The sequence below is a fragment of the Eretmochelys imbricata genome, chromosome 1 (genome assembly GCF_965152235.1).
Source record: "Eretmochelys imbricata isolate rEreImb1 chromosome 1, rEreImb1.hap1, whole genome shotgun sequence".
Lineage (NCBI taxonomy): Eukaryota > Metazoa > Chordata > Testudines > Cheloniidae > Eretmochelys > Eretmochelys imbricata.
The window spans coordinates 303,462,355-303,477,881 of record NC_135572.1 but is presented as its reverse complement, the minus strand read 5'-3'; the positions used below and the strand labels follow the sequence as shown (position 1 = coordinate 303,477,881).

At 38.3% G+C, this 15,527-nt stretch overlaps 1 protein-coding gene across 1 annotated transcript in view; it reads right to left on the bottom strand.

Annotated features, from left to right (window-relative positions):
• Positions 1-15,527, bottom strand: part of NELL2 (neural EGFL like 2) — a gene marked incomplete at its 5' end in the record, with an annotated part of 251,214 nt that overhangs the window by 176,019 nt on the left and 59,668 nt on the right. Inside the window, 4 exons of the mRNA XM_077807767.1 lie at positions 8,318-8,420; positions 9,767-9,895; positions 12,129-12,211; positions 12,385-12,457. Of these exons, the coding sequence (XP_077663893.1) occupies positions 8,318-8,420; positions 9,767-9,895; positions 12,129-12,211; positions 12,385-12,457 (388 nt within the window). The remainder of the gene's footprint in view (positions 1-8,317; positions 8,421-9,766; positions 9,896-12,128; positions 12,212-12,384; positions 12,458-15,527) is intronic.

The following is a 15,527-nucleotide window of genomic DNA, read 5'->3' as shown; positions in this document are numbered from 1 at the left end:
TGTCTCCAGAAGGTTCCTGATTGTTCTGGAACCTTCCCTGTTACCTTACCCAGGGAAAAGGGACCTACTTAGCCTGGGGCTAATATATCTGCCTTCTATTACTCTCCTATAGCCATCTGGCCTGACCTGTCACAGTTTATACTAGGAATTGACTTTCTGTTGATTTAGATGTACAAAGGATTCATTCAAAGTCATTTCTGTGGACAGAACAGTGCAGAGCACCTTGATAATACAACCTACCATTCTATAAGTCTGTAAAATCGGATTACTAGAGGATGCTACAATTTCAGGAATGTATGGAAGTAATCTGCTCAAAACTAGAACAAACATCTACAACCAGAAATCTGTCTTTGTTATGGGGGCAAACCTGAATATAAAATGTCAGACACAAAACATATATCTCAGAAAGGGAAATGTGAGCCTAATTTAAAAGAGGCAGCTTAAGGAACTGACGCTAGAGTTTAGATGACTTTCTCAAGGGAGAGATGATATAGGGTGAATCAAAGTACTTCATCATTCCCTACCTACGGAGAGTGCAAAATTCCACTTGCTACAATAATAAGCATTTGGGTGCCTTTTTCAGAACAAGCTAGAAAAAAAATCTTATTTTCAGGTTCAGAACAGGGTAGAAACTTCCCCTGCTAACAGACATCAAGGTTTTCATCCCCGTTTTATTACATCAGGCAATGATGTCCATTGTAGCACAGTTTTAATGCCAAGATAGATACATAAGTAGGATACAGCAATCACCACAAGCCAGCTATGAAAATTTACCAGCCCTAGCACAAAATCTTCTCACTTTATCCCCCCATTTGCCATGATGATTAACAATGTAAAACAAAAACAAAACAAAAAAAAATCAGTAAATGATATTTTGATATTTGATTCATTCATTAAGAAAAGTTATGTTTAACAAAAAAATTTAAGAGAGTTTCACAAAATTCCACCAATTAAATAACTGGCTAAAATGCAATTTGGGAAACCAGAATTAAAAATTTCAATACAGTATACTCTTTCCAAGATGGAAACCAGTGGAGGGTTACTGCCAGAATTATCACTAGGAGCTCAAACTTATAGTCAAAATTTATGCAAACACATTTTCCAGATAAACTAGTAGTAAATTTGATAGAAACAGTATATAAAAGAAAATTCTAGTCAGCTATTTTAAGCTGTTGCATAATTTTCTACACAAGTGGATAGCACTTCCCTCTTAATGCAAATAAATACAGAAGGCAAGACAAAAAGGACACATCAAAATGACTTCTAAATGGTTAGAGGTGCAGAATAATGATGAGAGAAGAAATCTGGGAATTATTGTAGCCTTCAGCCCAATGCCCAATTGCAGTGAAAAAAGCAAATATGGTGGCAGGGTACATCAGATAGGTCACGAGAGTTTTTAAGTACAGGGGTAGGAAGACAAAGATCTTTTTGAAGGGAACAGACACAAATAGAACTGAGGAATATGTGACAGGATTGTCACTAAATATCCTAATCGTGTTACAGGTTTAAATTTTTATTTAATTACAAACACATGTGTCATATGTTCTAAGGTTGCCCCAGTTAGAATTTTGGGATGCCTTATTAGACTGTTAATATAATGAGACGTAGGATAATAAAGCAATGACAAAATGTCTGACCTGTGAAAAGAGCCCCATCTAATTCAAATGCAAGAAATCTTGGATTCCTTACTAAACTCATTATTAGATGCTCCTTGCTGTATTGTTTATATCAGTATCTTTTTAAAAAGAAAAGGAGTACTTGTGGCACCTTAGAGATTAACCAATTTATTTGAGCATGAGCTTTTGTGAGCTACAGCTCACTTCATCAGATGCATACCGTGCATCTGATGAAGTGAGCTGTAGCTCACGAAAGCTCATGCTCAAATAAATTGGTTAGTCTCTAAGGTGCCACAAGTACTCCTTTTCTTTTTGCGAATACAGACTAACACGGCTGTTACTCTGAAACCTATCTTTTTAAAAAAAATTATATTATTCTTTGTTTAACCCTATGTTACCCATTTTCCCACCTTCTCTTATAATGTCACATGGGTAAGATCACACTCTGTTGTGTTTTATTTTTCAATTTAGTTTTATTCTCCCCATTCCTTCTATTTTTTAAGAGCTGTTGGGACACTGCACATATGGCTCTTTTGACAATGACACCTTGCCTTTTTGCAGTACCTCCCCTTCTATGCTCCTCTCCCTTCCTCCAAGATCGCCCTGTCCAGTGTAGCAGTTCTGCCATCAAAAAGGCCTGAAACTGCCATTGTGCTCTTTTTTTTTTTTGCACAAAGTACATAGCTCCCACCGAGTCCTAAATCTGTTTTGACAGTCTAGCCCATCAGATGCTGTGATGTGCTCTCATGCTGCACTTTGTTATTCCTTTGTGACCTTAATGGATCTTTTCAAGCCTTTCAGTTCTTGGGTTTTCAGGTACAACCAGACTCGTCCTTTATAAGAGCACACAGTCCTCTACAGATCACTGTTGCTGGTATCACAGGCATTGTACTCCAAAATACAAACTTTCAAGCATGTGCTAGAATATCTAGTACAGGTTTCTGAATTGGCCATGCACTCCCTGAAATATAACTTAAAAAAAAAATCAAATAGGACAAGTGTAGAGTGCCTTTAGCTCATTACCAGCAAGAATGAGCATCTTGAAATCACTACACAAACACACACACACACACACACACACACACACACACACAAAATGTGATTTTCCTACATATAGAGTGAACCATATTTTTCTTACTACTTACAAGATGACAGCTATTGAAGTAGAAGTAGTGACATGCTGGAAAGATTGGAACACTGTCGAAATGCCTACTCCCAGCAGTATGAATGCCAAAATATTCATATCTAACATATGTTCGATTTTATTTGCACTGGAAATAAAAAAAATAATTTGCTGCAGGAATTTTATATTTTGTGAACTCCCTGGTGAGAATGTAATGAAAAGGAAATGAAAAGAGCTAAAGTTCTACACAAGAATAGGTTATAAGGGAAAAAGATGCCTACAGCTACTTTTCAATGTGAAAATATTTTAAATTCTCTAATGATGATATTACCAATATTGTATTTCAGTTTGTTCTTAGGACACATAGGATTGCTGTACATGAATGCAAAGATATTTTAACGAATAGCAATATACTTAAATTTACTTTATTTTATCATTCATTCCTTAGGCAAAGAGACTAAAATTAGGTTACTTACCATTAACTGGAATTCTCCTAATACAGTGATACATTGTCATTATGTGCAGATCCCCCATAACCATTAAAAAACAATTATCCAAGGAGGGAGCCACAAACTCTAATGCATGAAAGCTTATAGAGAGGCACAATGCATTTACTTGCTCAGTTCATGCTTGTTCAGGACTCAGACTCCGATTAAAAGGGGACAGAGGAATGAGGAAGGGAGAGCTGGAGTGTGTGTAAGCAATCTATTCTGAGAATTCCAGTAACTGTAAGTAAATTATGTTTTAGTTTCCAGAAAGTTGCCTTCAGGGTGCAGGAGACTAACTAGCAATGGGTTTCCTTCTCAGGAGGAAACTGTTGAGTAGCTAGTAGATGAGAGACTGTAGCATTGCTTTCCTGATGCAAGGAACTCATCTATTTTATAAATTCAAAAAGTAGTGCTCATTGAAGGCACAAGCCAAGCCCCAAGTGGTCCTCTAGAGTGTTTGGCAGTGGAAGCAAAACATGATTGACGCAAAATATAGAAGTTGCTACTGCCCTAGATTAATAAACCATGCCAGAATCTTAAGACAAGAAAATCAAAGCAAGAATGGAGCAGTTAGGGCCATATGCTTCCTTATACTGTTATATCTTTATTCTCCATGCACATAGGAATTGATCCAAAGCCCACTGAAATCCAGTGGCATCTTTCTATTCACTTTAAAAGACTTTGGGTCAGTTGCATATTAGATATACAATACCTTTTTAGGGTAGTTGAATTTTAAAGGCTCCAGCAAACATTTGTGAAAAATCATGGGGACAGTTACATGAAGATGAATAAATATGGAGGACCAAGTTCTATTTTCAAGTTACACCCCTGTAAATCTGGAGTAACTCCATTGATTTCACTGATCAACATAGATGCAGCAATATTTTCCCTCAAATTTGTTTCTTTTTGTTTGTTTTTAGTAATTCGTACTATTCCTAAATTAAGAACAATTCCATTTTGCTTGAGACACTAAAACTCAAGACACAATATTACAGAACACTAGTACAACCTGGGTAAATATCCAGTAGAGTATGTTTGACAGTGTAATTCATCTCTGTAGGACAACCTGGTACATAAGGCATTTATTTCTGTCATTATCACATAGTACTATCATTGTATGTTATTCAAAGGCTTGAGGAATCAGGTCACCAGAGCTATTTCAGAACAGGAGAGCTAAAGCTGTAGGGAAAATACTTTCCAAAAATGCTAAGTAGCATTCAGAAAGTATGCACACCGAAAGCAGGAGTCCACCATAAACGCTAGATTGTTCCATTGAACAATCTAGCGACTGTTATATCTAACACTCTTTTGCTGATACTTTGAAAGTAGTGTCCAACTTCTCTATTTTTTCAGAAACTCATACCAGAACAGTAGAATTTCTTCTCTGTTTACATTGGTATCTTAAAAGGACAAGTATAAAGATTTATGACTTTAGAGCAGCTGATCCTCTGCAATGGCTGAAAAGCTTACTGTCCCTGACTTTCTACAACATCCATATTTTGTAAAACCCACAACATTTGAATGACTGTAGCACCACTACCAGAGAAACAACAGACCAGAAAACAAACATTTGACCCAATGCAGCTTCTCCATATTTTTGATCTATTCACTGTCTCACCAATGGCCTGATCCAAGACCTACTGCAGTCCATCAAAAGACCACATTTACCTCTGGTGCTATTCCATCAGAACTAGAGCTGTTTTAGAGTTGGTAAAGTGTCCACAAAATGAAACCAATTTAATGAAAATTTTCAGCAAGATTTCATGCATTTAATTCTTCATGAATTGGAAGTTTAAGAAAAACTGAAAAGCTGCTTTTATTGAAAAATCCAAACTTGTACATTTTAAAAAGTGTTCCCAAAGAAGAAGCCCCACCTGCCTCCTTTCCACAAAGCTATGTGGCCTAATAGGTTAAGTACAGGGCTGGTCCTAAATTCCCACCTCTCCTATTGTCAAGGCTAAGCAATATTTTTGCACACAAATAGCATTTTAGAAACATTTAGTTGTGAGGTAGGTAAATTTCTTATCACTATTAGACAGATGACATAGTCAAGATTACACAGCAATTAGTGTCAGAACCCGGTAACTCCCAGTCCTATTCCTAATCCATCAGATTCCCGACTAGAATCACTGAAATAGTTCACAAACCTGTAAAACACTTAGAAGCCTGTCATCTTAAATCCTGTACATCTCCAGACTTCACGTATGTCAGGTAGCATTAAGCCAGATACTGGCCTCTGCTCACACCCCTTGTACAGTTCCAGTAGGTCATAAGGGATGGAAAACTATGCTAATGAAGTAGTGGATGGAAGAACCCTGCCTGGTGTGTGACAGAATGGGAAGCAAGGCTGCAATAGGTGCCCTGCTCCACTCCCCCATAGAAACAAAACAAAGGCACTCCACTCTTGCCCTTCCCACCACCACATGACCAAGCACAGTGACTACAGGGCACTAGAGCTTCAGTAACCTCCAGGCACGAGTTGAAGGTGCAGGAAAGAAACAGGGACACAGTCTACTTAGCATTTGCATGAATCTGCCAACACCACAAGCAACTCCACAAAACATGCCTGTGAAGCAAATACATATTCCATAGGTGTCCTTACCCTCCCTCCCTATTCCCTGGGGTCTACCATCACCAGGAACAATCTGACCTCTGGCACTCTGGCTTGTTCAGTCTTATGATGATTAAGGTCACAAACTTAGCCAAGGATTTCATCCAACTTTGATATACAGTAAGTTCCATGATATCATTTTTCTTTGGTACAGTTTCATAAAGCAATGTAAGTGTTAATATTACTTTACTTTTCCCTGTACATATGAAAATTTCTCTTGATGAAGATTATCAGCTTAATAATAAATAAAGATTAACTAATAAAAAGGAATTTTAAAAAGTGAAAATGAGAATACAGCAAATCAAATGGAACCTATAGTTATAAGTTCATATCCCCAGAGTCTACATTTCTGCCTTTCATGAAATAAATTGAAAAATGAATTATTAACTTTAAAAACCAAGGTGAAATAAGGGATCATTTTATGCTCTGACCATTTATTTCTGCTACTTTATTAGAAATTGCATATGTGTGTGTATTTGGATGACACACTGACTGAACAACGGAATTAATGGTGCAAGAGACGCTGGATTAACAACCCGGGAAAATGAAGTCATCTATTATATTAAATACACATAAAAAGGTAATAATGGTGCAAGTTTCATCATATTGTGGTACCAATGCATTTCAACCATTACCAAAAGGTCCCACTTTCTGTAAGACAGGCTGAGTGTTCATCATGCCCATTCAGCTCTTGCCCTCTCTGCTGAGCCTGCCAACAAAAATACCAACTGTGACATGGACACTTGTCCACAGGAGATCAACAACTCATTTCAGATATTGTAGCTGACCAAATGGATTTCAAACATCTTTCAGTCTCTGTCAACATGGGCAAAATTTGAAATAGTGACTTAGAGTTGACAAGTCTCATATCCTATTACCAATTCCCTGAGCCATCTATTCCTCACAGAAATTCTATGTTCCTGGTAAAAAGTATATTTGAATTCCAATTTCCTCTCAATTAGATTTAATCTACTAGAATAAGGTAATAAGGCTTCTAAAATGGATGGTCTTTGTGTAACTTCTAACAAAATTAAATATAAATGAACTGTGTAAGTAAAATCAATGGAGTACAAAATGTCTTGAATTTTCCTTACAACACGTCATTCTAATCAGCTGTGAGTTCTTGCATACTGGGTAAGAAAAAATTGTACACACCACCACACAGGACACCCTCAAAAATTCTAGAACAAAGAAATACATGCACAATTTAATGAACAGAAACTTAAGAAAAAGGTTCTGCCATTGCTTAGTATAAAATACCGTATATGTGTCCACCATGGATCATAATCAACCTCAAGTACTATATCAGCCCGCCCATGGATTTGATTAACTTAAAAATTCTCCTCCACAATCGTGACTGCAATCAGTACCAAAATACAGTGAAACCACATGCAAACCCCTATCTTAAGTGATCACTTTAAATTATCCCCATGCAGTATCCAGTAGATTTTTGTATGACCTCTTGTGAAAGAACACCTCTAGCTATCGATTTTTTCTGGTCTCTTGGGTGGTTGTTTAAGCCAAGGTCTACTGTTTCCTTAATTGCAGAACAAGATTCATAAAGCAGATCACTATTTCTAATGCTGTAATGTTATTTTGGAAGTATATTCTTCTAGACTGGAATAGTGCTGAAAAGTGAGTTCAAGGCACAAATATTCTGAGCATTTTTTCTCTCAGGTGCTTGGCTGACTGGTTCTTGCTCAAATAACTATCGTCGTATGTGGGGCCAGGAGGGATTTTCCTCCATGTCAGATTGGCTTGACGCTGGGGGGGTTTCACCTTCCTCATAGTGTGTGGGTCACTTGCCAGGATTATCTGGGTATGTCCCATTTAATCATTTTCCTGGAGGGCCTGGGGCACAGGTGCACCTCAGTCTGTCCTAGTCTCTGTCCGTGGTACATAATAATCTAGTCTCCTGTGGATCTCATTTACTTTGGTCTCATTTCCATTGTTGGATTTAGTGTGTGTGTGCCGGATGGTACTGGTGGCCTGTGATATACGGAAGGTCAGATTAGAAGATCTGGTGGTCCCTTCTGGCCTTAAACTCTGTGACCTGATGTATCTGCATGTCCAGCCAGCCAACCAACCAATCAAATAAGACTGCATTCAAGGATGGGCATAGTGGTGACTAAGGCTTGTAGACACAATTTTTGTCAACTTTCTTTTTAATGGAAAATAAGATTTTTGTTTAAATGAAAATTTTCACAGAAAATGTCTGCTTTTTTTGAAATGTTTTGATTTTTTGCCAGAAAACTGAAACCTCCAAAACCAACATTTTTTGACTAAAAACTGAAAAAATGTCAGTGGCTAAAAAATTCGATGTTTTCCAACAAAGTTGAAATTTTCCACAAAAGGCCCCAAACAAACCATTTTGCAACCAGCTCTGTTGGTGACATCTCTATTGAAAGGTACATACATCTTCCTTTCAGATTTCAAAAATACTATTTGACAGAAAGAAGCACCACACAATAAAACTTACATTGGCATTCTTTACAGCATTTGCCATCCACATATGCAGGAGCAGAATTCAGTAGGCAATCAGAAAATGGGCAAATCAGTGCTTCACATTGCACAGTACCATTCTGGGAAGAAAAATAAAAGATGTTTTCATATAAAGTTTTTGTGAAATACATGAATTTAAAAGTTGCTTCTTAAATGTGAAAAACTCCTCAGCAATACCAAATTAAGTCATATTTACAATGTTTCTCTTAATTATTAGTATAAAGAAAGATTCAACCCTAGGTCTTTAAAAAATTATTACTCCAAGTAGGCTTTTTATGAGTCTGATGTGTTCATTAAGATGAAAACAGTTTTGCTTGGTAAAAAGAAATCTTAAATCATTTGGAGCATAGACATTCTGCCAATCAATTGCAAATTGGTAGATTACTGTGAAGTATAAAAGCCTCATAGAACAATACTGTGCCTTACAATTTTCACATGAAAGACTACATTAATTTTAAAAAAGATAATATCACCATAGCTGTATGAAAAATCTGAGACAAAAACATACCGTGCATTTAACACTTTAACACAGGCATTTTATCTGACTATATCAGACTCGGTTTGTTACTGGTAGTTCCTTCTACTTACAACTTCTACTACCTAACAATAAACTGTAAAAAATTGAACTGGTAATTTCCCGCCCCCAGAAATTTGTGGAACAAAAAGACAATAAGCCTAAGAAAAACAGTTCAAGGTATTAAAGACTGCAGCACATCTATCTAGGGCTTTTGGGCCTACTCCAAAATACACGGCAGTCAATGGAAGTCTTTCCATTGATTTCTAATGGGCTTTGGATCAGGCATTTAATGAGAGTTTTAAAATGGATGTGCATTAACCAAGACATTATAATTTGGTACTTGCAAAGATACATGCAATTAATTCTGGAATTTTGGTACCTGAGGGGGTCTTTCATCCACCTTACAACAAACCCTTTTTTATTTGTGGTATAATAGGACATGCATACAGCACTGACATTTTACATTTTATTACATGTTGATCTAGATGTAACCAAAGGAGACTTAATGGAATCAGGCACAGGGGGTCCATTAAATCATCTGCTAAGAACAAAGCTGTATTTATAGTATAAGAAAGAACCAGGGAATTAATTTTCCAGAGAAACAGTCTGTAATACAGTACTTGGGAAAAACTTGATGGGAAAATATATTGCTCCCAGTATAGTTCTTACTTTACCTAGCATCTTCCTAGGCATGCAAGAAAAATGGGGCAAAACTACATACACTGGTCCTGCTGAAAAAATATATAAAACATTTTAATACACTGTAGTTCTTAAAAAAGAGGTTTGCTAGCACTTGACTGTTGCTACCTTGAGGAAACTGTGAAAGTCTCATCATTATATTGTTTCATTAAAACTGTAAATAAAGAGGACACTAGGGTCCCTGAGTCTCTACTCAAATTGTAGCCATACCATGCAAGTGCAGTTCTTACAGCCGTCTGTCCAAGATTCAAATTCTCTGTAGGTGGTGCCCTTCATGGTGCAGGTCCTTTCACAATAGCACTGATCCAATTTAGTCATCCTCTGCTCAGCTCGGGACAGCTGTACACGTTTCACAAAGATAGGTTATTACATTGGTAAACAGTTTCCATATAACTAATGATCTAACTGCCCTCTACCATCCAGGATTGCACAGTGAAAAAGTACATGTGTGAAAATGCAGTCAGATGAGGACTAAGTGGTTATTGTGAAATATTAAATGATTAAGTGTTCAGCCATTACAGCAGAAAAACTGGAAGCTGAGACATGCTGCCGCTAACTTTATTCAATGATATCATGGGACTACGGATGTGAGTCGGGCAAGAAGGATCTGGCCAGTGGCTTATCATCTTTATACTCTGTGAAGCATCCATTTTGCAATACCCAAACTACTTTCAGGTAATTATCAGATCACATGCAGAACAGATGAACTTGAGAGATGGGGAGGCAAGAGTTCTCATTGATTGCAGTAAAGCTCACATTTTACGTGTATAACACTTATTCCTGCACTTGAACCAGGATATTTCTGTAATTTTGTGCTCTATTGTAAACCAATGCAGTGTAACATTACAGAACCCAGTGTGATGTTGCACCCCAGAATGCTTTATAGAAATACGCTTATGAATGTAAATATGACATAACTGGAATGTGTTTTATGCTAGATATGCCATGTAACATATCTTTGCAAAGGTTATGTTCTACTGCATGTATTCATCCTATTCGTATGCATGTATCATTTTTATATGTGAAGTTATAAGCGTTGGCTCTATGCTTGTGTTTAAAGTGTTTGCTGTAGAAAGCACCTAAGACAGATTTGGTCAATTTAGTGTGAAGGGGTTATTCAAGTAATTGGGAGTACTTGGCTAGCAGTGGACCTTGACAGACGCCAATCCACTTTTGAGCTTTCCTGAGAACATGTGGGCAATGGCATCGGCCTGTAGAGAACTGAGTCATGCCTGGACATGTGACTTGCCCATGTGACTCCAAAGCTCCATCTTGTAGCTGTGATTCTACACAGGGGGAAGAAAGGGGTTTCCACCTACAAGAGAGAGACTATATAAGCCCCTAGAAACCCCACCATTTTGTCTTCAGCTGGCTCAAAAGATAGCGTCTTCACCCCAAACAGATGCCTGAAAGAAACTGGAACAAAGGACAGTAACTATAGGGGTGTGAGTTATTGCTGGATCCAGACTAGGAGGAAGTCTAGTCTGCAAAAGAAGCTTATTGGAACATCTCTGAGGGTGAGTTTTACCTGCATTTAGTTTCTTACTGTATTAGGCTTAGACTTGAGTGTTTTTGTTTTATTTTGCTTGGTAATTTACTTTGTTCTGTCTGTTATTACTTGGAACCACTTAAATCCTATTTTTTATATTTAATAAAATCACTTTTTAACTTATTAATTAACCCAAAGCAACTACTAATACCTCGGGGAGCAAACAGCTGTGCATATCTCTCTATCAGTGTTATAGAGGGCGAACAATTTATGAGTTTACCCTGTATAAGCTTTATACAGAGTAAAACAGATTTATTTGGGGTTTGGATCCCATTGGGAGTTGGGTACCTGGATGTTGGAGCACTTCTGGGTGGGAGACAGGAGCACTTCTTAAGCTGTTTTCAGTTAAGCCTGCAGCTTTTGGGGGATGTGGTTCAGACCTGGGTCTGTGTTTGCAGCAGGCTGGCGTGTCTGGCACAACCAGGTAAGGTACTGAAGTCCCAGGCTGCCAGGGAAAATGGGCTCAGAAGTAGTTCCAGCACATCAGGTAGCAGTTCCCAAAATGGTTTCTGTGACCCAGCCTGTCACACCCAGTATCAAACCAGTGTGCCAATAGTACTGCTACAGACATTTAAAGCACTGGCCTTTTTTAAACAATGGTGTAAACTGATGTATGCTCATTGATAATTGGGTATGTTTTTGATGTGATCATCAGATAGTAGATGTAAATACTGCTTGAAAGAACTCAGCCCCAGTACTTTCATATTTTTGATCTGTTTTTTGAACAGCTCGGGTTTAGAAAAGTCTTAAACCAAAAAAATCCTGCTGCAACAAGCACTGTAAACGTGGTAACCTGTTTCATTCCAGTTTTACTGAATCCTTAGTCTGACAGATAGAGCTTGCATATTTGTAAACCCTTGTCCAGGAATTTTGATGCTATTTACTATGACAATGTACAATGCCATGAAAACATTGAAATGTAAGAAAGCTCTTTGAACGGAACATCTGTATTTTTTGAGAGAGATCTGAATTGAAGCCTGAAAATTCCCTATGCCCCACACCATGTCTCTGAGTAACTGTTACCTTAGCTGATGTTTTGGCTAAAATGTCCTGCAGCTCCATGATTTTCTGTACAAGTCCATGGAAGTCATTACAAGTTGGGCAGGCTGGAATTACAAACACCACATTTGTCAAATTGTATATACAATAGGTTCAATCTACACAAGTCACAGCTGACAATCAGTATATTGGAGCTCAAGGTTTTAAGAGAGCTTGCAGGACAAAAAATGAAGCAAGAAGCACACCTTTGATTCTATGGTGTAAGAACTAATAGACTTACTGCGATTAAGATCTGGGCACTGAGAAATAAATCCTTGAGGCATGACAAGTAGCTGCACATCTTGCATTATGCCCTGTGTGCAAGTACAGATAGAAAAGAAAGAAGAGCGTGCATTATTTTTACTGTCAAAATAATATTCCACAGCAATGTTCACCACATAAAACATTAGAGCTCACACAGAAAAACTGCATGAAAAGAAAAACTGCATGAAAAAACCACTATTTATGAATACAGTACTTCTTATTTGCATCCACTGTGGTGATGGGAGAGCAAAGAGTAAATAAAATAGATAGCTGTACATGTACACACATACTGAACCATTTTTAAAGGCATATGATTAAATGTCAAGATGTAATTAAATGACAAGAGTCTGGTTGTTTTGAATTCATTGTCATTTTTAGTTACCCATTGAAGAAAAGCTTGAAAATGACCTTTAAAGCAACTTAAAAAATAATTTTCAGTTTCAGGGTCTTTGAAACACTGTTTTACATAAAATGCAAATTTTCACTGAACTACTGTTGTCAAACAGAAGTGAAGATTAAAGAAACTTGAATCATGAAAAACAGATTCAGACAGCCATTTCATGATTTTGATATGGATCTTGTTATACAGCATACCTAATTCAGAGAAGCAACATATCTATTACACAGCTACAGAGGAGCATGTTGACAATTTAGGAGAACAGTACGTTTAGCATAAAATTCAAATATGCCAGCTGGAAATGACCCGTTTCACCCAGAGGGACAGATCACATGTTTACAGCCAGAATTCACATACATCCTTAGTCATTAAGATATAATTAGCAGCCAGCCACTTTGCTACTCTCCTAAAGCAAAGGCCAAACAGTAATTTAGAAATGAACCATCCTATCACACACACTGCAGATGTCCCTTTCATCTACCCTTCCTTCCATGACTTACACTGATCTTCAGAACTCATTCTTAAAAGAAATGCAATGAACTGGCAATGAATTTCAAACTGATTTATAGCGCTATGAAGAAAAGGTATCAAAACACTGTGGGCTCAATCCTAATTAAAGGCCAAATCCCACACTGATTCAGCGGGAGCAAGTTTAGGTTCAAAACCAAATAAAACCCTAGACCAGGATTTTCACAAGAGAGTCATGATTTTGCGGGCCTCATTTTTTGGCTATCCAATGTGAGACACCTTAAAAGGGCCTGATTTTCAGAAAGTGCTGGGAATACACCTTCAGAAAACCAAGCCCCTAGGCACCCACTAGTCATTTATTAAAATCTTGGGTTACAAGTCTGAAGAGATTTACAGTCCACAACACTATGTTCAATTCTTTTGTTTTCAATGTAACCATTTGTAATATCATATATTGAACAACCAATAAGATCAATGTATTTTGGATGGATTGGTGCTACGATTCCTTGCTGAATTTCATTTAATTTGGCTTTTCTCAGTAAGAAAAAATTCTCATGGTATTTTGACTCCTCTAGATTTTCTTGACAAACAACTAAAATAAACCAAAAAGCAACTACAAATGGTGTCTTTCATTTTACACCTTGATGTGTGTGCATATTCAACCACAGTCCCAGACATTTCAGAAAAAGGATGAGTATCATGTAAAGTAAGGCTTGAAAAGAAAGAAATAACTACATGTTAATCTAAAAACGGTATTAGTCATAAGCAAATACAGCAAATTAAATGAGTTTTGGAGCAGCATAAGCAATTGTGGAAGGGCTCACTCACCATTGGAGCAACCCCTTGAGTCAGTGTGGGCTGTTGCCACTATCTTTGGCTCCAGCACCCCCTGCTGGCCAGCTGCCTCTAGCCCCAGGTATTGTGGCTCAGCCCTCCAGCCACAACAGCTAAATTCAGACCCCTTCTGGGGTATCATAAACAAGCCCTCACAAAATCCAAACTGAATACTTCTCCCACCCTCTTGGGCTACTGTGGTCTTTTCTTCTCTACTTACAAATCCTATCTCAAGGCTTCCCTTGCAGAAGCCTACATTGCCCCATCACGTCCCCATTCTCTCTATGTAACCTAACCCTGGGCTTCGCTCAGCCAGAGAGACTGGTCTTCTCTGCCATCTCTCCCCACAAGTACCTCCTTCAGTCTACTTATTACGACTAGCTCCATCACCCCCTCTGGTCGGGAGCCAATTAGCTACTCTCCTCCCCAGATGCAAAGCCTGACTAATTGGGCGCTTTTGCCAGCCTTGCAGGTGATGGGGTTAAGCCCCATTACGCACATCTCTCAAGATACTGCCCATCAGGATTCTCTCTCCCCATCACTGTACGGGGCCCTGCAGTTGCCTCCTCTAAGTAGTACTCAGATAAACAATCAATTTTTATAACCTAGCATGTCTTCAGAACATTCCTTCTAATATTCTCTAGTTTGGATGTGTATCTGCAGGGCCTCTTTTGCAGCAGTTAATCTCTCTTGAAAGTCCCGGATCCGTTTACTCTCCATGGACAGGCCAGCCTTGTATGATTGCCCTTTGGGTGCTCGGTCAGGGTCCATGATTGAGGCAACTTCTCCTCTCTCTTCATTCAGAGCATCCATTCCCCATGAACTCACCCAATCCATTTCCTTTTCTGCAGGGGACTGTTCTTGGTTTCTAGAGGTTGGGGCACCCTTGCCATGTATTTCCATGGTTCTCAGTGCAGCCAGCTCCCATTTGTGTTGCTGCCAACAATTCTTTTCATATGCCAGCTCTAGTCTTGTCCAAATCTGTTCTTGCTCTTGTTATGTGGCCTCCTCTATTATTTTCTGTCATTAGAGTTGCCAATTTTGTTTGGATATATTCCTGGAGGTGTCAATCACATGACAATCTTTAACTAAAGATAAATCTTTAATTCCTGGAGATTCCAGGACAATCCTGGAGCATTGGCAACCCTATCTGTCATAAGGCTTTCACCTCTTCCAGCTCTTAGCTTGCCTTGTGCAATTGTGTTTCTAGGGCCTGTAGCTGGCTTGGCATTTCTTGTTCGACTCTCTCAATTACATTTCCCCAGTCCATTGAGTACTTGGCCCTGTCTCTAGGCCACCCGGCCCAACAGCCTGTGTCCAGATGAGAGTTGCCTTATGGTTAATTTGTTCATGTGATATCCTTTCTTGTAATAGGACTGGGAAATTAGGCCAGTTTCACCCTACAATTACAGGTGAGGGGA